At 55.6% G+C, this 23,076-nt stretch overlaps 7 protein-coding genes across 7 annotated transcripts; 5 read left to right on the forward strand and 2 right to left on the reverse strand.

Moving 5' to 3' along the window:
• Window positions 1-283: 283 nt before the first annotated feature.
• Window positions 284-2,459, reverse strand: ACET3X_000989 (uncharacterized protein; the record flags this gene model as incomplete). The annotated part of the gene is made up of 2 exons (XM_069448345.1): window positions 284-406; window positions 456-2,459. 2 exons carry the CDS (start codon window positions 2,457-2,459, stop codon window positions 284-286), a joined length of 2,127 nt encoding a protein of 708 aa, XP_069311231.1.
• A 396-nt stretch (window positions 2,460-2,855) lies between these two features.
• On the forward strand, window positions 2,856-4,103 carry ACET3X_000990 (uncharacterized protein; the record flags this gene model as incomplete). Its single annotated transcript, XM_069448346.1, has 1 exon — window positions 2,856-4,103. The coding sequence occupies one exon, from the start codon at window positions 2,856-2,858 to the stop codon at window positions 4,101-4,103; it is 1,248 nt and encodes a 415-aa protein (XP_069311232.1).
• A 538-nt stretch (window positions 4,104-4,641) lies between these two features.
• Window positions 4,642-5,184, reverse strand: ACET3X_000991 (uncharacterized protein; the record flags this gene model as incomplete). Its single annotated transcript, XM_069448347.1, has 2 exons — window positions 4,642-4,783; window positions 4,835-5,184. The coding sequence occupies 2 exons, from the start codon at window positions 5,182-5,184 to the stop codon at window positions 4,642-4,644; spliced, it is 492 nt and encodes a 163-aa protein (XP_069311233.1).
• A 954-nt stretch (window positions 5,185-6,138) lies between these two features.
• ACET3X_000992 (uncharacterized protein) lies at window positions 6,139-7,320 on the forward strand (the record flags this gene model as incomplete). Its single annotated transcript, XM_069446235.1, has 3 exons — window positions 6,139-6,255; window positions 6,308-7,032; window positions 7,080-7,320. The coding sequence occupies 3 exons, from the start codon at window positions 6,139-6,141 to the stop codon at window positions 7,318-7,320; spliced, it is 1,083 nt and encodes a 360-aa protein (XP_069311234.1).
• A 700-nt stretch (window positions 7,321-8,020) lies between these two features.
• On the forward strand, window positions 8,021-9,379 carry ACET3X_000993 (uncharacterized protein; the record flags this gene model as incomplete). Its single annotated transcript, XM_069446236.1, has 3 exons — window positions 8,021-8,191; window positions 8,255-8,386; window positions 8,435-9,379. 3 exons carry the CDS (start codon window positions 8,021-8,023, stop codon window positions 9,377-9,379), a joined length of 1,248 nt encoding a protein of 415 aa, XP_069311235.1.
• A 3,627-nt stretch (window positions 9,380-13,006) lies between these two features.
• ACET3X_000994 (uncharacterized protein) lies at window positions 13,007-13,447 on the forward strand (the record flags this gene model as incomplete). Its single annotated transcript, XM_069446237.1, has 2 exons — window positions 13,007-13,038; window positions 13,090-13,447. The coding sequence occupies 2 exons, from the start codon at window positions 13,007-13,009 to the stop codon at window positions 13,445-13,447; spliced, it is 390 nt and encodes a 129-aa protein (XP_069311236.1).
• A 4,621-nt stretch (window positions 13,448-18,068) lies between these two features.
• ACET3X_000995 (uncharacterized protein) lies at window positions 18,069-22,385 on the forward strand (the record flags this gene model as incomplete). Its single annotated transcript, XM_069446238.1, has 2 exons — window positions 18,069-19,691; window positions 20,262-22,385. 2 exons carry the CDS (start codon window positions 18,069-18,071, stop codon window positions 22,383-22,385), a joined length of 3,747 nt encoding a protein of 1,248 aa, XP_069311237.1.
• Window positions 22,386-23,076: the final 691 nt, after the last annotated feature.

Here is a 23,076-nt window from a genome sequence, read left to right on the forward strand (position 1 = left end):
CGTTGAAATGCTGCCCGCCACAAAAGAAAAAAACAGTCGAAATTCCATCCCGTTTTCCCCGTGATGCCGTGATGCCGAATATGCCAAGATCCAAGTAATACATTGCCGACGCCATGAACGCTCCAGTTTGCAGGAAATAAAGAAAACAGCCTGACACGATAGTCGTTCGTATCCAACAATCCGGGTAGAGTAGCCAATCATGTAAGAAAGGGGTATATGTAAGGAATTGGGCGAAGCCCTCGTGGTTAAGAGCCAAACGCCGCCTGCTGCAGGTGAGAACTAATCAAGCGGCTGCTTGCGGCACTGCAGGCGTAGCAGCGTCTGGGGTGGCGTCGGCTTCTTTGGCCGTTTCATGCACACCCTCACCTCTGCAGAGTGGACATGAGTTGCGTCCAGTCGTCAGCCACTAGGGTAAGTTAGCACGCGCAACGCCATGAATCAAGCTAGCAACTCACCTGATCAATACAGATTTTGTGGAACATGTGTTCGCACTTGACTAGCTTCCGCGCCTCCTCGTCCACTTCGAAATCACACAGGCAGACGAGACAGCGCGCACCAGCAACAAGGTTGATTGTCTCCTGATCCTCAACGGCTTCAGCTACAAGAGCACCAGCATCGCCGCGTATCCTGAACAGGCCTGGAGCCGAAGCCACGTCCTCCTCACTCGCAACTGGTGGCTTGGCGGGTCCGAGTATAGATGAGAGCAGCATCATGTCTTCGTAAGTGGGCGAGTCGGTGAACAGGCTGGGAGTGGTAAGAATCGGGTGGTTCTCGGGGTAGCTTCCACCCAGCACGTAGATGATCCAGCTCCGCGAACCCTCTCCAGGATTGTTATCTGGCTCCACGACGCCTCGTCTGCGCGGTGCGCCTGAGCCGTATCTTGTGAAATCCGACTCGCTCAAGCGCCGCGGCCGAGCATTACGGGCATGCGTTTGTGGTTCTTCCTCGGTAGGCTCGAGAGTCGAACCGGCAGCTCTGCGGACGAAACTATTCCGCCGTGAAGGTGCTGATGATTGTGTGGTCGGTGAAGGGGGTGATGTGGAGGTCGCAGGGGTCGTTGCGCCTGATGGACCGGCTGAGAAGTTCAGCGTCGTGGCTGGCGTAGAGGGTGGGGGGAGGGGCCCAGGAGGCGAGTCGGTGACGGGCGACCATGGACGAGAGCGCTCTTGTGTTGTTCCACGGTGGTGTCTTTGGCTATCGTAATTGGAAGGAAAGTTGAAGCCGCCCATCGAGGCTCGTCTTCTGTGGCTGAAGCGGGTCCCGTTCTGCGGTGGCTGTAGAATATTCGCATTGGCGTCGCCTGATGACGTGGGAGGCGTGGGGAAGCTAGAGAGGGCGTCGAGGAAGGGCGGTATGCTCGCATCCTCCTGTCCCGTACCGCTTCCGGGTTGTATGGACCTGATGCCCACGATGATTATCGGCACCATCCTGCCTTCACCGTCTTCTTCGCCTTCTGCCCCACCGTTCCCCGAGGCACTGCCACGGCGACCAGTAGTATCGTTCCTTGTGTTGTCGGTGCTGGTGCCGAACCTGAACATTCTGAAGAAATTGAGGGGAGCCTGTGCGGCTCCGGGAGTGTCGCCACTCTGGCCGTCTTCGTTGCCCCGTAGCGCTGATGCTATGCTGCCGTTCTGCAGTGACTGCAGGAAGGTGTCGAATGTGCCGTCTCGGGTTGCTGCTTGGTTGTCATCACCGACCAACGAGGCAGCCGTGGCAGCTGCAGCGAGTGATAACAGTCTTGACAGCACGTCGGCCTGGTCCTCGCCTTGCCTCAGCTGCTGTACGTTGTCCATGTTCTCTCCGTCCTGCCAGAGCGACCGTCTCCTTCGCGGGTGTCCTATCATGTTGCGTAGCCTCCGCTGCGAGGGCAGGATGCCGAGGGCCCGTCCATCCCGTCGCAGTGGGCTCAAGGGAACCAGCGGCCGCGGTCTATGTCCGTCTGGACGTTCGGTGTGTGAGTTGGCCTGCAGCAGCTGGTCAAAGTCCAGTCCGAGTTCCGGTACCTGCACACGTGGAAGGAAGGGCCCCCGGTCACTTGCTGTATGCCTCACCGCAGAGCGGCTGGGCCCCGTGCTGCTGGGCGTACTCGGTGCCGTGAAGGCGCTCGTGGGCTCGGTGTTGCGGGCAGGCAGCGGCGGGCGTCTCGACAGCAGGCCCGTCATGGAGGTGAGCGACGAGCGCGCCCGGTTCAGCCGCGAGCGCGAGCGACTGGGGACGGGGGCATCTTCGGGGGCGGACGAGCCAGCATCGTGGCGCCCAAAGTGCGAGGAGAGGCGGTTGGCGAGTCTCGTGGTACTGGGCCGGGAGCGCGAGGGCGAGTCCGGGGCTCTATGCAGCAGCTCTGGCACCGTGTCGTTGTTAGGCTGGGACGAGGCCAGCAGCCCAGGCGCCCACGACAGCGGCCGTGAGCGCCGCCGAGTGTGCGCATCCGCAGCGCCCGTCGAGTGTGCCTGGCCCATGTTGTGAGGCCGTCCGGCGAGGAAGGCGCGCCTCGAGAGTAGAAACGGTCGGAGGAGAGGGTGTCGGCGGGTCGATGTGTCTCCGGTCAGAGCGACGAGGTCCAGCGGCGGCAGAGCGGTCATGTACGGCGCAGCCGAGCCTTCCCAATCAGACACGCCGCTAGCCGCCTCGGGCTACGCTCGTCGATTGCTCTTGCCTCGAGCCTATTACTGAAACTGCTCGCCGCACCTTTACTCTACAGACTCCAATTTCCCAGAACCCTCCCCACACTGTGTGTGTGTGTGCGTGGCCGCTATCGCTGCGTCGCCTCACCGCTGCATCCCGGCCCTACCAAGTAGGGGGCCGTTGCAGCTCAGAGAGCCGCATAAGCGTGCAGTCCTGCGTCATCACCAACCATGCAGCACTTCACCTCGCAGTTGCGTGATGAGCAGGCCAGAACTCGCTCGCTGCGCGCGAGTCAGTACCGCAAGTCGAGAAGAAATAAAGACAAAAGGAAACAAAACGAATCGCTTTTCGACCTCGAAGCAGACGACGAAACGCAGCCAGGCGCCACAGTCCAATCGCATGCCTCGTCTGCCGCGCCCGGCATAGCTCAGCTGCGTGTCGCAGGCCTATTGCCCAGCCAAGAGCATCAAGTCCCTCCACCACCCTTCCCCCATGCGCCTGCGAGCGTGGCCGAACCCCATCATGTCCCTGTCAACGTCCACGAGGAAATGGCCAGGCCACCTTCACGTCTCTACGCTGTCAACGCCACGTCCAAAAGCGGTGTCGTCCATGGCCAACCAGAGACGCAGAAGAAGGCGCACCTCGACTCTTTGTCCACGCTGATGCATTGCTGTCTGCTCAAGGGCGATTACGAGCGTGCGGGGAGAGCGTGGGGCATGATCTTGCGGACGCAGGTTGCTGGTGGGCGCCCTGTAGATCCCCGTAACCATGGGCGTTGGGGCATTGGTGCTGAAATAGCCCTGCGTCGCGGACCACAAACGCTGAATGAGCACAGATTCTCTGAACAGGGCTTTGAGCTTGCTCGTGAATATTACAATCGTATAATCATACAACACCCGAACCGGAAACTGCAGCGTCATGCTGTCGACGAGAGAGCCTTCTACCCGCCCATGTTCTCACTCTGGATCTACGAGGTTTGCGAAAAGAGCAAGCGTGCCAGAACGGAGTTGCGTGATGACTCTGCGAACCAAACACGCTCTTCTCGAAGTATGTCAGTCGACAGTAGCCTTAGTAAAGGGCCAGACGATCTGTCTGCAAAGGAAGAGGCGATCCAAAGGGAGGAACTGATCCAGGCTCTGGAGATTGCAGAACGCCTCGATCAGGTCATCATGTCACCACCTTTTGACAGACAGCCAAGTCTTTTAGAACTCCGCGGCAATGTCGCCTTGTGGATAAGTGATCTCACCATGGGAAAGATGGGCTCAGATGAGGACTGGGATATGGATCTACATGTATCCTCAAGTTCAATATCAGACCAGTTGCGGCGACTTGCAAAGGCCCACCAGGAGCTACTAGCAGCACAGGAGTTTTTCGAGAGAGCTGCAGCCAACGGGGGCGAAGCTCCAGCCCTGTCCAGTATCAATGCTAAACGCAGAAACATAGTGAAGAGCATGGAGCAGTTGCGCGCTGCTGGGTGAGGCCAGTAGTCAGCTTCACCGACTATGTTGTCTGGACCCCTTCTAGAATTCCACATGCGCAGGCACAAGTCGTGGCATACGAGGCGGCAGGGGAAAAAGCGATATGCAACACTTGCCGCGTACCAACCACACCTGCATTCGTCTGGCATATTTCAAGTGCGGAAAAACAAATATGGCCGATCGCTCGTACCAAGACGACCAATCGTTACACAGTAGCTGATTGAGCATGGTGTGTCATACTGGAGTGTGTAAGAACGTCCCTGTGGTCCGAGCTAGTGCGACGGAGATGAAGAAGTTGAATGTGTGAGGTGAGTTTTATTTTTCGCATTTGATTCTATGCACAAGTCTACCTTATCTAGGTAGTTGAGAAGAGAATCGAAGCCAAGAAAGATAGCCAGAATCATGATACCCCAATTTATGTGTCAAAGACCCAAAGCCTACTGCACCCTTCCCCACTGATACACCAACTGAGAAGGAACCTGTCCAGAAGATGGAGTTGCGGTTCAACCTCGAGGAAGTGAGCGACGAAACGAAGCCACTAGCACTGAGGCGAGTTGCAGACCTTGCGCACGTTTTGAGGTGCAAAGGTCTGGGGTCCACCAGTACAGACGCGCCTATCTCCCTCAACGACGCACTGAAGCGGGTCGATCTGGATCGCATTGCCAGACATCCACTGGTTGCTGTTGTGCTGTTAGTTGTTACCCGCGAAACAATGATTACAACAGACTTACCCAGAGCAGGTCCAGGAATGTGTGATTTGGTAGTAAGCCTGGTCTTGCGGTCCACGGAGGTCGAAGAGAAGACGACGGTTGGCGACCTCACACTCGTTGTTATTGGGAACAGAGGCCCCTGCGGCACTGCAGTGAGCGCCAGCCTGAACTGGGTCGTCAATGATGCTGCTGGAAAAGGAAGACGTGAATGTGAATTCGACGCTTCCAGAGGTGGGAGAGGTGATGAGCGTGTAGTCGGATATGGTGTACGAGTCGGGAACACAGTCTTCATCGCTACGGCTGTAGATGCTAGCGGGGGCGGCCATAGCAGTAGCGGCAAACACTACCGAGGAAATGATTGAGAAGTGCATCTTTGTGTTTTTATACTGGTTGTCGGGAGGAATGGGTGTTGGTGTTGGTGAGGTGTGGTGGTGGTTGGTCGCACTGGAAAGGAAGTATCAGGGCAATCCGAGGATTCTACAATTACTTGGATGAGGCGAGGAGAAAGAAGACACAGTGTGGGCTAGAAGGATATATACTCGACAACAGCCCGTTTGCACAGAACCCAGATTCACCAGAGACGAAGCGTTACGTGAGCGAAAGAAACTTGCTCATTCAACCGCACGAGTAGTAAGTGAAAGAAGGGGGAAGGAACTGTGGTTGTGCAGTCCTAATATGGCCAGTCCATGGGTTCAATCGAGGCGGCTTTGCGGCTGATGGCGCGATTGGGCGGGCCTTCGTATAAGCTGAGTCTAGATGTTGGGTCGTACGACCAATGGGCGAGCGATATACCATGGAACTGGTGTTAAGGACAAAGCTGCTATTATAGAGCGTGTATCCAATGTCTCTGTTGGCGATACATGACACCTGATCTTATATCGAACTGTTTTCGTCGTCAGACTGGACTCGAGGTCCCGAGTACCCCTTGAGCACTTAGGCCCTATGAATATTCTTGTGATCAACACTGTGTCTATGTGTGAACATCCAATCGGGTGCGTAAACGTTGTGAACAGGCAGACAAACGTGAGGGCGGCGGACAGATGGTGAGAGCTAACGAGGTACGCCCAAGACAAGTGCGAACGTGACACTATCACCAGGAATGTTACGGTAGAACCGCCCTTTTGTTAGCAGATGCGTAATGCGGGGTTCTCCATGACAGGAGGCGTTCTTTCCCGATATCAGGGAGTCTTGAGCAGTGAATGACGATTGTCGGTGTTTGGGCAAGTGAAATAGTGCGTCATTGGCTGGGAAGCGAAAGACCAGCATGGCACTCCCGCGGGGAGCATCGTCATTTCACATGAGCAGGTTGACTGCACGCCCACACAATGGACATTACGCCAATCTTCAACGAGGTGCTCGCGAAGCACAATGCGCGTCCGATTGAGCCGCCTGTATTTCGTGTCGAGGCCCTGGATGGCTTTGTGAAAGAGGCATACCGTATTGTAGGCCAAGTTGCGCGCGCCGGGACCTGAAGGTGAAAGCTAATAGCCGCAGCGAGGCCACATTGCAAAGCTGCACACAGACCTGAAGTCGATACGACAAAGCTATCTCTCGACTGCACATGCGCCCCGCCGGAAGCAGTATGCGCGAGCAGGTGCCGCATCGACGTCCGGAGACAAAGATGTCAAGTACCTCAGCGACACGCAGCGCAACGAGATCGACGCCCAGGCAAAATTGTCGATACACCAGCTGAAGGATGCGATCGAGAAGCTAGGGGCCGCTGAACAGGTACGGCAGGAGACGCAGGCGCAGGTTGCCCTGAAGAAGCGCGCAAAGCAGGGCCTTGGTGCGCTTGGACGATGGGCAGCAGGCGGGGCAATCACAGCAAAGAGCGTCGAGGAGGAGATTGAGGAGGCCAAGGCGAATACAATCAAGGAACACCGAAAGGGCATATTGTGGACATTGGATTTCCAGCTGGAGCAGTGCGTCCTGTTCCAGACGGACATGATGGAAATTAGGCACATGCGGGAGGTGGAGAAGAGCAAGAGCGTGCTGTACAAGACGAGGACTACAGGGCCAGCCAGCAGCGACTACAGCGGTATGCACGGTGGCCGCAGTGCTGGACATGAGGCTGGGGACTATCGAGCCAAGTCGACTTACACGCCGGACGAGGCGAGCGCGGTGATTGAGAAGCAGTTGGACGCAGAGCAGCTCCAGCTGTTTGCGCAGGAGAACCAGGACATGCTCAAGCAGTACGAGGACCAGCTCGACAAAGTCCGGTATGTGCAATGCCACGCTCGTCTTGAACAGCTACTGACACCAGCAGTGCCACGGAAAAGTCGCTCATGGAAATCTCAGAACTGCACTCGACGCTCGCTTCCAACCTCAGCATGCAGGAGACGCACATCAACCAGCTCATCCAGGACTCGTTCAACACGACGGAGAATGTGGGGAGTGGAAACAAGGAGCTCAAGCGGGCGACGGAGCGGGGCAGTACGGCGCAGAAGCTGTTCTGGGCCACAAGCATCTTCTGCACGACACTTGTGCTGTGGGACTTGTTCATATGAGAGGGGAACCAGATGGGCTGGTAGTGTTGTTGTTGTTGTTGGTAGATAGGCAGCATGCATGTGAATGAATACATGGCGCTACGTCCGTTAGTATCCGGGGCGCTCTGAGTGGACCAAGTTTCTAGAAGCAGCAGTGGCAGCCGTGTGGGGTCGGCATACTTGAACCAGCAGCCTGCAGCCATGGCGACCCACAACGGTTCCTCGCTAGCTGTGCGGCAGCAAGTTTACTCATGTCGAGGGCAGAAGTGGTGATGGTGAACGGCGTGCATGTGAGAAGGGCAGTATGGCTGACATAACTGCGGAAGCCGGCAGTTTGTGCCTCGGCTTGCCTGCTCACACGACCCTGCGGCATACCTTCCGAGCTTCGACGTCTATATAATGCCCTGGCCGAATGCCGTCGCCATGTCAGCCAACTTTTGTCCTACTGCATCGTCTCGAGCCGGCCTCCCGGTTCTCCGCATCTCGCCCTCGAAAAGCAAAACTGCGGGGTTAGGCGTGGGCTGGACACGGCTTCCCTCTGTTAGGCGGCCGCAGCGGTGAAACGTAAACGTGGGAGAGCTCATACGTTGTAATCATCATGCCAGACTCACCTGTCCCCAAGCCACTCTCCTCTTCCTCCTCTTCCTCCTCCCCCTCCACTCCCGCTCCCCAGACCTCCTCCCAGACGCGACTCAGCCAAATCTCCTCGCACATCGAACCCATGGCTGCCACCGCTTTCGACGCGAATGTCGTCCCCCAGGCGCCTGAAGACCCGCTGTTCGGGCTGATGGCTGCCTTCCGCCGCGACGAGGACCCCAACAAGGTCGACCTGGGCATTGGCGCCTACCGCGACGACAATGCAAAGCCCTGGATCCTGCCCGTCGTCAAGAAGGTACGCACGACGCCCACGGCGCCTTCCTCCCATCCCCACTCACCCTCGACTGACCATGCACAGGCCGACGACCGACTCCGCAACGACCCCAACCTCAACCACGAGTACCTCCCCATTGCCGGTCTCGCAGAGTTCACAACCGCCTCCCAGAAGCTGGTCCTCGGTGGTGACAGCCCCGCCATCAGGGAGAAGCGGGTGAGGACATCACTCCACGACGTCATGACGTGAGCTCACACCACACAGGTCACCAGCTTGCAGACCATCTCCGGTACCGGTGCCGTCCACCTGGGCGCCCTCTTCCTCGCCAAGTTCTACAAGACCAACAGCCAGCGGACCGCCTACTTCTCGGACCCCACATGGGCGAACCACTTCCAGATCTTCTCCAACGTCGGCCTCGAATACAAGACATACCCCTACTTCTCCAAGAAGACAAAGGGCCTCGACTTTGATGGCATGATCAAGGCTCTGCAGGATGCCGCCGAGGGCAGCATCATCGTGCTGCACGCTTGCGCCCACAACCCCACAGGCGTCGACGCTACGCAGGAGCAGTGGAAGAAGATTGCCGACGTCATCAAGTCCAAGAAGCACTTCCCATTCTTCGACACAGCATACCAGGGCTTCGCTTCCGGCGACCTCGCTACCGACGGCTGGGCAATCCGCTACTTTGTCGAGCAAGGCTTCGAGCTCTGCATTGCGCAGTCGTATGCGAAGAACTTTGGCCTGTACGGCGAGCGAGCAGGCTGCTTCCACTTCGTCACATCTCCCTCGTCCGATGCCGAGAACACCATCAAGCGCATCGCCTCGCAGCTCGCCATCCTCCAGCGCTCCGAGATTTCAAATCCTCCCGCCTACGGCGCCCGTATCGCCTCGACCGTCCTCAACGACCCCGAGCTCTTTGCCGAGTGGGAAGACAACCTGCGTACAATGTCTGGGCGTATAAAGGAGATGCGCAAGGCGCTTCGCAGCAAGCTCGAGGAGATGAGTACACCAGGTACATGGAACCACATTACTGACCAGATCGGCATGTTTAGCTTTACTGGCTTGACAGAGCAGCAGGTGCTCAAGATCCGGGAGGACTCGCATGTGTACATGACCAAGAACGGTCGCATCTCCATGGCTGGTCTGAACACGCACAACATTGACTACTTTGCCAAGGCTGTTGACAAGGTCGTGCGGGAGACGCAGTAGATGGCATCCTGTGAAGGCTTTTTTTGAACTTTCACCGGCTACGACACGGCAGGAACCAGGAATGCGATACTACTATACGAGATAGAGGAGCTAGCATAGACTATATCCTCACCTCATTCAAAGCGTTTACTCTGTGCTCACAATTCTGAAATGGGTGGAGATTCCTCTTGACTTGATCACGTGCGTGAATGGACTAGTAGACATCTAGGATGATGAATATATATTTAATCATTGCAACTATGCGCGGTTGGTTTGCGCTTCATATTGCTAGATGGTATAGTAGTAGAGTTGAGCGAATGCGTAGGGTATATGGGTCGTAGACGTTAGCAATAAACAACGAAACAAGGAATTAAAATGCCAACGAACAGCAGAGAATTACACGACATGCATCCGCCTACTGAACACCCTTGCTGTGTGTAAATCTCGCAATATTCACACCAATACTCCACCCTTTTCCTCTTCGTTCCTTTTCTCTCATCTTCTTCTCCTCGCGCTCACGCACTTCATCGCTCGACTCGAGCAGGCTATCTCCACTGAGCCGTTTGAGTATATCCATACTAGACGACGCTTTACGCAACATGCTCCTCTTTGGCAGCGGCGGAACCATGTCGCCGTTAACGTCGATACTAGGGCCAAAGGACGGCAAAGCGGTAATGTCTGCAGCCGAGGAGTGTGAAGAAGGGGTCTTGTTGCTTTGTGTAGTGGTAATGTCTGAGTTCTGGCGTTGGAGGAACATGGAAGATGATGGGGGGAGGAGTGGGAGCGAGTGCGGTCCCTGGGTGGCTTCTTGGTTGTCTCTTGTGTAGCACCAGGATGACTCGCTGGTGCCTTGGAGTGGGAGGCTGAGCGCGCTGCTGCTGTTTGACGAGTAGACTGAGTGCTGGTATGGTGGATATAAGGGTGCGGAATGGGAGTGAGGTCTGTTGAAGTAGTCGACGGAAATTAGATTTGGTTGGGCGTGGGCCGTTGCAAAAAAGGGACTGTCTCGAAAGGCTGGGTGCTCTGACAGTGGGGGTGGTGGATATGTTGGTGTTTTTGAGCGTACGGGCGGAAGATGCTGGAATGGGTTGAGTATCTTGTATGGTATGTCTGCTGTGCGTGGACGTGCCTTGGTTGTGGGTACCGTCAGACTTGCTTGTGACAAGGTTCTCGATAATTCGGATGGAAGACGTGGCGATGCGGAGCGTGCGCGCGATGGAGTGGGAGGCCTACTGCGAGGTAGCGATACAACAGGAGGTGGTAGTCCTAGTGTTGACGGTATCTTCGGAGCAACCTTTTGTGGTGCGTTTAACCAGTCTGGCGTGGCGCATGCTGAGGTCGCTATAGTGTCGTTCTTTGAGCTGGGATTATCAGCCTCGGTAGATGTGAGAACCTTCTCGATTGCCTCACGCAAGTCCTGGGGATCGAGCTCAACATCTTTGTTGGAGGCCTGTGCAACGACCCTCTGGATATGGGTTGCTTGTCTAGAGAGCTGTCTTGAATGGGAGCCATCGGACGACGTAGTGCTCCTATTTGAAAGACCCGGTGTGTCGCTTTGAGGGTGGCTCCATGAATTTCCGGGATGCTTTTCTGACATTGGTGGAATATGAGAGCTCTGGGACGACCTGTGCAGTGGCCGGATGCATGCCCATGGCGGTGATTCTTGCACAAGGTCGTATATCTCAGGTATTGCTGACAGCGTGTCCCATTCTTCCAACTTCTTTGCAACCCATGGATTCTGGGTGCATCGGAGCTTCGAGAAATAGGCAGAGCATGCTTGAGTATTCGAGAGTGGATGGCCGTAGTCGGTCAGATCTTCTAGCACCGTCGTGAACTCGTTGTTAAAATCCTCGATGCTTGCGTATTGATCAATGTGCAGGTTCAGGAAGTGGCAGAATGCGTGGTGGTAGCCAGAGAAACTGAACACGTCGAACCGTTCATCCAGTGTCTCGAGTATCTGTTGTGAATTCAAGTTGGAGGGTGGTAGCGGTGGTCCGACTTCAAACAGCTCGAGCATCACTTCCTCTGCTAAGGAGAGAAAGATGTCAAGCTTGACCTCTCGGTCTTTCCGTACCCAAGATCTTCGCTCTTCGAGCAGGCTCGGCTGCATGTCTTTCGTCTCTCTTACACAGACGGTCGAAGCTAGCCTTGGGCTGGGCATAGGCATGGGTAAAGCGCCGCTGCAGTATTTCCAAGTATCCTTCGTTTCAAGCGCAAATTTGACGCTACGCCGCCAGCGAGAGTATTCCGGCCCGGAAGATTCGAGTTTCAGGATGGGAACGCCCGTTAGGCGTGGAGAAGTTTGTGGTTGCATTGGACTGCGTAGACCCCGTATCGACGCAGGCGCGTTTGCACTATTCAAAACGTATGATAGAGTGAAGGACACACGCAAGGCAACACTCATCGAGGAACCGGTCACATTTGAACATGACCGCACCCCGCGATAGTCATCAGCAGGATCTTACCAACGCATGGCCGCATGCACATCAGCCACGATACCCCCAGCTCTTTGTTCCAACGCCGGACTCGCACAAAGCGGCCTCGGGAGCCAACCGTAGCTTGAGGCATATGATGCCGTACCACCAAGATCCCAGAACCGGCGTCGAATGCCCTGGGGCCCCTAACCTAGAAAACCCATGGGACGACTTTGGTGCCGGTTGCATCCAATATATTCCCTGAAGTGTCGCAGACACCTTGGCGCAGGTTACAGTCAGCAAGGAAGGCGTCGGGTACCAAGGATCTGCGGGCTGCATGGCGGAAGCGAATCAAAGAGATGGAACGTGAGCCTCAGTGAGGATTACTGGTTGTCGGGATCCGACGGGGAGTATCTTTGTCGCCTCATTTCCTAACTCCGGCGGACGACGACGCGGCTCTTTGCGCGATCAAAGGAACAAAAGCCGTTGTCCGCATCGGCCGACTGACGTCTTTTGCCACGCATGGAAACTTGGATCAAGGAACTGGTTGCGTCAAAGACGGCAACGACATGTACACAGACAGAGTCTTCCTCAAGGTCTTGGGGGTTAGGGACTGTGCAGGCAACGGTTGAGTCGAGGCAAACTGTAAGTGGGGTTGTGACAGCCAGTTCTCGTCGGCCCACATTGTGCCGACTCAACGTATTTGACATAACAATTTATAAAATTGTCAGTCTTCCATCGAAGTACAAGTACTCGATAGCAACAACCGGCGTTGTGGCGGAGTGGTTATCGCGCAAGACTAGAAATCTTGTTCCTTCGGGAGCGTCAGTTCGAATCTGGCCAACGTCGTCTTTTTTGCTGATGGAGGAAGTACGGAGAGTCGCTTCCGCTGCTCCATGTTTTTTTGCGCTCCTCTGTCCCATACAAGCTGCGAAGAGACAGCGTACCTATGCGTCTTGACCCTGCCAAGCCCTGGTCCAACACACTCACACTCTACAACAGCTTGCGTGCTTGGTGATACTCGACTCACCCAATGCCGTTGCGACCCTTTCCATATCCGTTCCGAGTGGGCACTGACATCTGCAATGTCCCACGATTACGAGCCGTTCTCACGCGCCACTACGGCGGCGAGCCTCTGCGGCCTCTGCACCAATATTTGAGACGAGTTCTTACCGATCACGAACGCCAGTACTTCTGGAATCGTTTTGGGCCAGAAGAAACAATTGCCAAGAAGATGGATTCAATCGCCCAATTCCTTGCCGGCAGGTATGTGCGCATGATATTCTAGACATTGGTAGAAGGCTTACGCAGGAGAAGATTTGCCGCAAAGGAAGCTTGTCGCAAAGCATGCAGCCATCTAGACATCAACGAGAGAGGGTTCAAGCATATCATGATTCTGCCCGTTACCTCGGTGGATCGCAGCGAGCATCAGTCGTCCCGACCCCAAGGCTTGATACTCGATAAAGTTTACGAAACTTACACATCAGCCCCAATTGGCACGGGAAAATCTGATGATGCACGCGTCGCAATGCAACATGTAATGTCGACACTCGTTGACGTGAGCGAACTTGATGGGCAGCTGTGCGAGATTAGTATCAGCCACGATGGAGACTTTGCAACAGCTGTTGCTATCGTGCCGGTTGTGGACACAGTCTCGGGTTCGTCAGCTGAATAGACTCAGTGTAGGTGTCATGTCAGAACAATATACTGACGGTGCTGTCAGCGCATGATGGTCATCATTCAAACGGTGTTGCTGGATATATCGAAGTACCATGGGACTGGTACCGGAGAATAAAGTTGCTGGTATCTACTAAATACACGACCCGTAGTCCTGGAGAACAGAGTTTGGGACAATGTAATCACCAAGTAGTTCATCCCGCTGTGCTGGTATTGGGATTGTTGCCTAGTAGCACGACCACTTGTTCACACCGAAGCGTTCTCTCTCTCACAAACATACGTTTCCAACTGAGATTGTGAAATTAGAGAAAAATTACAGCGGCCACTTCAGACACACGACAATAACATGACTGCCAACACACGGTCTACATTTGGCAAAAGCAACCTGTTCGCGCCTGAGTCACCCTCGTCATGGCAGCACCTGCAGCGAGACCCGCTACTCATCATCACGCAATGGCTGTACGCCCATCGACCGCCTATAGCCATGGCGCAACCCTCCGCTACTCCAGTAAAGGTTGTATGCATTTCAGACACACATAACGAGAAACCCAATGTTCCAAACGGCGACATCCTCATCCACTCTGGAGACATGACTATCAACGGCACATTCGAAGAGATGCAATTACAGCTCAGGTGGCTAAATGATCTGCCGCACCGTCACAAAATTGTAATAGCTGGGAATCATGACCTGCTTCTCGAACAATCCTTCTTCCATCGCAACCCACGGCTTGCAAGCCCAGACAATGATGAACACAAGATGAAAGAGCTGGAATGGGGGAACGTGGTGTACCTTGACAACGAATCGAGGACACTCGAAATCCAGGGCCGAATTATTCGGGTCTATGGCAATCCCATGACACCACAATATGGCAACTGGGCGTTCCAATACCCACGCAACGAAGACGAATGGTGCAACACCATCCCGGAATCAACAGACATACTAGCAACGCATGGCCCGGCCAAAGGACATCTCGATTCATCGCCTTCCAATCCTACCTATTTGCAGGGGTGTGATCATCTTCAACGGGAGCTATGGCGTGTTAAACCACGACTACATGTCTTTGGGCACATCCACGCGGCGAGAGGGGTCCATCAAAGGAACTGGGAATGGTTGGAGCGGGGTTATGACGCTGTGTGTCGTGGCGAGGGACGCGTTAGCACCATGCCGATAGTTGTAGCTAGTTGGGTCTGGGCGTGGGTACTGTATGGGTTGGGAAGGGAGAACAGACAGGTCATGACGAGTGTCAACGCAGCGGTCGTTGGGGACTGGGGGTTGGTTGAAGGCAAAAAAACTCTTGTCGTAGATCTTGTGTAGATCGTCTGGAGACGACCGCGGGACCATGTCGAGCGCTGGTACCTTTCTTGTCGGGTTCAGCTTAGCTTGCACCAAGTGCTGGGATATCGAAGTCTGCATGGCTCCTCGCAGCCTAAGCTGGCTTTTCACACAGCATCATAGGAATGAATTTTTTATACCAGCCATGCTTAAGACTCCTGTAAGCCTACAAGAACAGGATATGCCAGAGCCAAAAGTGGGGATTGGGTTCCTGGGTTCATGCGTGCCGTCATGCCCCACCGATCCTCGCGGTGGCGATACAGAACGCGTTTCGAGACGTGGAGCCCATGAACAGCCACCCTGTGAAGGAGCGCGGAATGTGGATCTGACAGGAAACAAATGCAAAAGTTGGAAAAAAAAGACAAAAGCGAATTATGAAGTAGACACAGTCGTTGATGTGAGAGGATGAGGACAAGGATTGGCATCAAGCCGAGGCGGAGTATAGGAGGAGCAACATAGCATGAACGCAGTGACCGTGCCCAATGTGAATGTGGACCTATAATTCTGTTTGTTAACAGAGGTTCTTTTTCCAGTCGACGGGAGCGGTTTCGAAACGTTCAAGCGCTTGTCGGTACCGGCAGGCTCGACGTATCGATACTTGGCACAGGGGGAATCGCTCAGTACAGCTCTGTGGCGTATACAATGAATTGGTTTCGATCGGGAGGTAATGGTATCTTGATCCGTCGCGGCGGACGTCTCCTTGAGCTGGCATTACGGTTAAGTTGGCGACTGAGTATAGAGCAAGTGACGGAAAGGGGAATCCCCGTAGGACAGCCCAGTGCCACAGTGCACTGGCTAGACCATTGGATCGGCCAGGCCTTGTCTACGATGTGCTCTGAATATTGGCGCCTTCCTCGTACAGTCCTACGCAGAAGTTTGAAACGAGTCACGGACAGCGAACCTCGGCATCCGCGATGTGGGAACGTTTGTAGAGCGTCGACGTCTGCCAATTATAGCTTTATGGGAGTGAAACCTTAGAGCAGGCGATGTAGAGTTGAGGCGTCGATGCAATGGCGTCAGTCATGGCCAGGCTCACTCAAGAGATGGCGGACAGTCCAGTCCGAAAGTGCCGGTAGGCCAGGCACAGACAAGGGGGGCTGATGGCAGGCATGGCAGTCCTGCCTAGGGCACGTGTAGAGTTCATGTCGTTCCCTGGCGCGCCGCAAGCGTGGAGGCGGCGAGCAGAAAGACGAAACCAGCCGTCTGCCCTAGGACGAACTTTGGCGAGTCGCAGACGAACATGTCAGCAAAGGGCAAATGGCCGACAAAAAACGATAGCGCGGTTAGAGTAGCAGTTGGTCGCACTTCGGAATGACTGTGGACACGAGGCCGGCAAAGACGATTGCGGAGTAGGTAATGAAGGAATTGTGTGGCTGCAGGCGACACACCGGCCTGCATGCCTTGGGACGTCAGCCGGTAGAGACGTTGGAATTACAGTCTGCAGGGCCACTGGGAAGGTCCCGCGATATTGCTTCTCGAGGCAGACAATCAAAGCATGTCGACGGGTGCAGGTGCAGCATGAGGCGTGGTGGTGAGCGATCATTATTATTCGCATGCGAGTGGGACCCGTGTTATGCCGAAATGAAGGGCTGGGCAAGGGCAGGGGCTGCGCCTTCTCTCATTGGCCGCCTGGTGGCTGCTCCATCTCCAGACCCCTCCGCATCGACAACGAGGAGGGCGAGGCTGTGGATGGACAACCAGACTTTGTAGATTCTTGCATTCACGCTCTACTGAGTTTTGGGTTTTGCCTGGTATCATGGTGAGCAAGGAATGCAGTGTCTGGGTCGATCAGGTAGGGTAGCCGGGGTATCTATTACCCATGGCTAGTGCCGTTTGAGCATATACAGCCGTCTGCACGACCAGGGCCTCGCGGCCAGATGCAAATTAATCCACAGGCGGCATGCGCAATCTGCTGCCGATGGGGACACCATGTCCACCTGGCCTTGTCCACTGTCGTCTGTCACCGTCGTCGTCGTCGTTCTTCCACTCTCCCGTCTCGTCTTGTAGCACGCTCTGCATTGAATGCACCGCCAACGTCGCCGGCCGACTACTCCCTCTCGAGCAAGCGCAGTTCTATTTTACGACTATCGAATGCAGAGGCCCGCTGTCCGAAACCCTGCCTTTCCCCGTCGTGGACACTGGCACTAGTGGGTGAGCAGTTGGTTCTCCTGCAGGGAGGACAAGTTAGCGACTCGCAGCCCACCGCGCTTGCCTTCTTCCGCCCGCGACCCCTACCTGCCGCCGTTTTGGCCTGGACACCGGGGCGAGTGCTGCTGCTGACGCCTGCCCTGTCCTCTTCTTCTTCTTCTTCACTACCCGTCGCCCACGCCCCCCCGAAGCCGACTTCTTCTCCACCACCCGCCGACAATCCCCCCCAACGGGCGCATTCATACATCGACTCTGCGCATTTCCCGCCCGTGGCTCCCCGTGGCTCTCTCTCTCTCTTCCCTCCGACAAGCACCGCTCTCCACGTCGCCCCAGGCCTTACGCTCCCTTGCAACGATTCTCCGAATCACGACCACTCCTTCAAAAGCAATATCGCTCCACCGTCGCAATTACTAGTAATCTGACCGTTGCCTATCAACGTCGCCGTCGCTCGTTTTAGCATCGCACACGTACGAGAGAACGCGCCCCAGCCCCGCTGCACCAACCACGACGCGCACGTCCACCCGTTGCTCAGAACAAAGAAAACGCTCCCGCTACGAATCCTGCTGCGTCGCCAACACTGACCGCTTCCTCGACCGACCGCGACGCTTCTTTGTTGCGCACCTGTCTTCCCGCCGACACCCACGTGTGGACCACTGTCTGATCGGCCCTCGTGCAGTACCGCGTGCGTCTAGACCCCGCGACGACTATTCTCCGGTACCCGTCAGTGTCAAACATGACAGCATAGACCCTCGACCAAATTGACTACATTGCGACGACGCCGTAACCGCATCGCCATCTATTCCTAGCTGCATCGACAGTCTAGTGAGTTTTCCGGTCCAGCGACGCGCCTTCTCCGCCGAGACTGACAGCCTACACAGGTCCATTCTTTACCCATTATTGACATTCGTCAAGTACACTCGTTTACCAAAGCCCTGACAGTATGTTCTCTGACTTTGGCTGCAAACACCACGTCTGACAGCAACAGGCTTTCACGTATACCGCCTTTGACACCCTCAAGACACCTAATCTCACTTGACCGGGGAACATAATCGTAAACATGCCGCGCTCGGCCACAGTATGGGCCGCCGCCCTCATCCTGGCCAGTCTTTCTGGCTCTCCGCTCACGACAGCAGAGGCCATGCCTGCGCCAGGACCCCAACAGACCCAAGGCCGTCCCCGATACTACTTTCCCAGGCAAGTGAAGCGACAGATCGTTACCAACTCGACTACCCCGGCGGCTACCCCGTCCCCGTCTTCCGAGCCGGACTCAAGCAGCGATTCCTCGCAGCCTCCGTCTCGTCAGATGGACTTCCCGTCCTTCATCGAATCGCTTTTCCGTGGCAGTTCTGATACCTCCGTGCTTGCTTCTTCAGACTCACTTGTCAGCACCAGCGATGCCGACACAACGAGCACCCTGACTTCCGCGCTGGACGATCTTCCAACAACACTGCCCGAGAGCTCTTCATCTGCCTCTGCCTCGCAAAGCAGTGTCGTTCCCCCACCCCCTCCCCCTCCGGCATCGTCAAGCGCAAGCGTTGGATCATCGAGCCAAATTCAGGAGTCCGTTGTCGTGTCAACTTCGGAGGCTGCTTCAACGCCCACTCCCGAGGCGTCGCAAAGCGAGAAACCAGCAGAAACCCCCATTGTGGAGAAGCCTACTCAAGTTGGCTCCACCAGTGGTCTCCCAGAGTCCATCGTCCAGCCTACACCGTCGCCTGAGCCTATTCCGGAGCCGGAACCAACCACTGTTGTTTCCTCATCAGCTGCTCAATCATCTGCACCACCCGTAGAGATCGGCACCACCAGCGGCCTTCCTGAGACCATTGTGCAGCCTACATCCACTGCACAGAGCAGCCCTGCTTCCAGCACCAAAGCCGACAGCCCTATCCTGGGTCCTGTCCTCGGCTCGACCGGTCTTCTCCCGGACATCATCGTCCCGCCAACCTCCGCTGTCTCAAGCTCTGCTGCTGCCACGTCTTCTGCTGTTGACAGCAGCCCTGCTTCCTCTGACGTGCCTAGCGTCGTTGTACCGACTGCATCCACTGCCCAGAGCTCAGCGGCAGCTTCGACTGGAGGATTGCCTGATGTGATTGTTCAGCCGTCATCTTCCGCTGCCGCAAGTGAGCCAGCCTCCACGGGCAGCATTCCTGAGACCGTTATAAAGCCAACGTCAGCCATTCAGAGCTCGGCTGCTGCTTCCACTGGAGGTCTCCCAGAGACGATTGTTCAGCCATCCTCATCGGTGGTAAACACCGAGCCCGCTTCTTCCAGTGGCACCTCCGATGTTGTCGTACAGCCAACTTCTGTTGCGTCTACCTCCAAGCCTTCTGGTGTTGACAACACTCCTGCTTCCACAGGCGGATTGCCCAATGTTATCGTTCAGCCATCATCATCGGTTGTCGAGTCGCCTACCGCGACGACAACTTCTGCTGGTCTCGTTGGTGGACTTCTCTCGTCGCTCCTCAACCCTGTCATCGGCTCTACCGGCGGAGTTCCCACATCCATCGTTCAGCCAACTGAAGTCGTTTCGTCGACCATCCCTCAATCATCGGAGCAGGCTATCGGTTCCACTGGAGGCATTCCGGAGACCATTGTGACACCCACTGCGGCCCCTGTTTCTTCTGCTGCACCAAGCTCTCCTGATGCGTCAAGCTTCCTTGGGCCTTTCATCGTCCCCGGATCGACTGGCGGTATTCCTGAAACGATTGTTCAGCCCACCTCTTCCGGTGGCCTGGTTGGTGGTCTCCTCTCTTCGCTACTTGTACCTACACCCACTCCAGAGATTGGTTCTACTGGTGGCATTCCTGAGACCATCCTACAGCCTACATCTTCGGGCGGTCTTGTTGGTGGTCTTCTCTCGTCAATCCTTCCGCCTACGCCTACCTCAGAAGTTGGCTCTACCGGAGGTATTCCCGAAACTATTGTGCAGCCTACCTCATCGGGCGGTCTTGTTGGTGGTCTTCTCTCGTCAATCCTTCCGCCTACGCCTACCTCAGAAGTTGGCTCTACCGGAGGTATTCCCGAAACTATTGTGCAGCCTACCTCATCTGGTGGCCTGATTGGCGGTCTCCTTTCGTCGATTCTTCCACCTGTGCCTACTTCAGAAGTTGGCTCTACCGGAGGTATTCCCGAAACTATTGTGCAGCCTACCTCATCCGGCGGTCTTGTTGGTGGTCTCCTCTCGTCAATCCTTCCGCCTGTACCTACCTCAGAGGTCGGCTCTACCGGAGGCATCCCCGAAACCATTGTGCAGCCTACCTCATCTAGCGGCCTGGTTGGTGGACTCTTGTCTTCTCTGCTCGCATCAGAAGCCCCTGCAGCTACCTCCCAGGTTGGCTCGACTGGAGGTGTTCCCGAAAGCATAGTTCTCCCTACAAGTGTCGCTGCCTCTGGTTCAAGTGCAGAACCGCTTCTGCCATCCTCTGGCATCGTTATTGGAATTACCACCGCTCTAGGCACGGGAGACTCTGCTGTTGTTACTCCGACGCCAACCCTTGTAAGCTCTGGTGCCATTCCCACCTCGGAGACCGCAGCAACCAGCTCTGGAATCCTCGGCATTCCGGATCTTCTCTCCTCAGTCGTGTCAGAACTGCCTGGTGTTCTGCCTACCGGTAGCGGTCTCGCGTCTACTGCGCCCACTCCTGTAGCGTCGGCCAGCCCGTCTGGGATCCTTCCTCCAGCCCTTTCTTCACTGCTTTCATCGGCTGTTTCGGATCTTCCAGCATCTGCTTTGCCCAGTGCTTTCTCGAGCATTCTTTCTGGGCTGGACTCCGCTCTTCCCAGCGGCACTGGTCCCGTCATCATCCCGACGATCTTGCCTTCCAGCCTACTGTCTTCAGGCATTCTGCCTTCGTCTGGGGTGTTGCCCACTGGAGCGCTCCCCTCCTCTGGCGTCCTACCATCTTCCGGCCTGCTGTCCTCGTCAGATGTATTGCCTTCTTCAGGTCTGCCAATCTCCTCGGGCATTCTGCCTTCATCTGGCGTACTTCCGTCCTCAGGCTTGTTGCCATCTGGTGCTGTGCCCACCACTACTTCTGAGGTATTGTCTTCATCTGGCATTCCTGCCTCTGAAAGCGTTGTATCCACACCCTCAGAAACTGCCAGCATTACACCCTCTGCGACACTCTCTGGAAGCGTCCTACCTTCAGGCACCATAAGCTCCGGCATCACTCCTTCTGGCACAGGTTCTGTTGGAACATCTGCGTCACCGGTCCCAACTTCGTCAGGTAGCTCACTCAGTGTCCCGGCCTCCGAAGAGCCCTCATCGGCTACTTCGACCGCGTCTCCTAGCGATGCCGCATCTACCTTGACTCCATCAGCCTCTGACAATGCCACGCTCAGCGATGCTCCTACATCGGTGTTCAGTACCGGCTCAGTTGCGCTACCATCTTCCGCAGAGTCCACGCCACCGCCAACATCTGAGACACCCACATCGACCAAGAGTGAAACCCCCTCCATTGCCATTCCAGTGACGCCGACTCCTACCAAGACAGCACCGCCGATCTTCTCCCTCAGGCCAACCGCTACAGACAGCGCAACTTCTCTCGTTGTCGGTACCAGCATCATTGTAGAGGCTTCCACAATGCCAACTCCTAGCCCTACCGTCAGCACTATCCCGTCAAACCTCCCGAGGATGATTGCACCACCTGGAGGAGTGCCTCCAGAGGTCCCAGAGAACAGTTTCATGGGTCAAGTGTGCTTCAAGTGGCCATTGAACTACCCGTTCGTTTCCGCCAATGACGGTGGACAGCAGATTTTCCATTACTTGCCTCTGGCTATTGCTGACGGCTTGAACATCTCAACCACCGAAGTCATGAACTTTGGACTCAAGCCACTGAACACCATGGAGTACCAGGGTTTCATCACCACCCTGGCTTTGTTCACCATTCCTGCGGACTTGCAGACAAAGCTCGCAGCCCAGCTTCGTAACCCCGCGGATGCTTTCTGGAACAACAAGAATTCGACGGTCAACGACCTCACTACCTTGATCAACACGGCATGCCCTCTCGCCGCCGGCACGCTCCCAGGTGACAGCGGCCCTGCCAACGCGGCCGCTGAGCCAGGTGACAACTCTCCTGGCGGATCTGCCGGTGATGGTGGTGCTATGGGAGGCGATATTGGCGCCAGCCGCACAGTGAACAAGACCAGTGCCATTGTCGCCAGCAGCGCCATTGTTGGTGCCATCGCGTACGGTGCGGCCATGTTCTTCGTCGCCCGCCGATACAGGAACAAGCGTCTGGCCCACCAGCGCGCAAGCTCTGTACCCAGCACAAGCCGCATGACTTACGGCTCGATTCCAGGCGGCGCTGCTGCTTGGATGCACGGTGCTCGAAATGGTCGGATGACGCCAGGTAGTCGCGGCAGTCAAGGCAGCAGTAGCACCCAGGGGCGAAGTATTCGAACACAACAGATTTCTGCTCCAGTCATGGCTGAGAACTCTCTTGGCTGGAATTAAGGCACTGTCAACTTGCTCTTCCACATACCGAGTCGCTCAGCAGCACGTCTTGACGATGGGAAGCCTACCGATGTGTTAACACCACGGCAACACGCTTTGTCTAATATCTATGGCGATCTATTGTACCGACCTCATCCAAGCTAGCGTCTTGACAAGATCTAGCCGCAAACTATCTCTCTCTCTCGTCACTATCGTTTCGACACGCTCGCTCAAACCCATACACTTACACATTATACTTTAACATATATTCTCCTTTTACTGTATTTCTCTTCTAAGATACCAGTCTATGCTTGCGGACAGGCTAGACCGTTTTTTTCCTCTCGTCGATTTGTCGATATATGGAATGGCCATGTTTTCCATGGGTGGAGGGTTTGGGGTGTAGTCAGAATTTTCATCAAGCGTCGTGCATGCATGGGCGGCAATGCAAGGGGCACTTGTGGGGAGGCTGATGTTCCGAGTATATAGTTGTAGGGTTGGAATTGAAAAATCTACTTACTCGCTGAGGATTGCCAATGTACGTGACGAAAAGACATGAGATTCCGAGGCCCTGTATAGCCGTAACGTTCACGTACGACTCGTCTTGGGCATTGGCGACAGAGATTGACCTCGTGGCCTCTCTGCGGTCGTCTGGCCTACAACCGTGCAGCTAGCGGAGGCGGTGATGGTTCGCATTTCGTCTGCCATCGATGGT

The sequence above is a fragment of the Alternaria dauci genome, chromosome 1, assembly GCF_042100115.1.
Source record: "Alternaria dauci strain A2016 chromosome 1, whole genome shotgun sequence".
In the NCBI taxonomy this organism is placed as follows: domain Eukaryota; kingdom Fungi; phylum Ascomycota; class Dothideomycetes; order Pleosporales; family Pleosporaceae; genus Alternaria; species Alternaria dauci.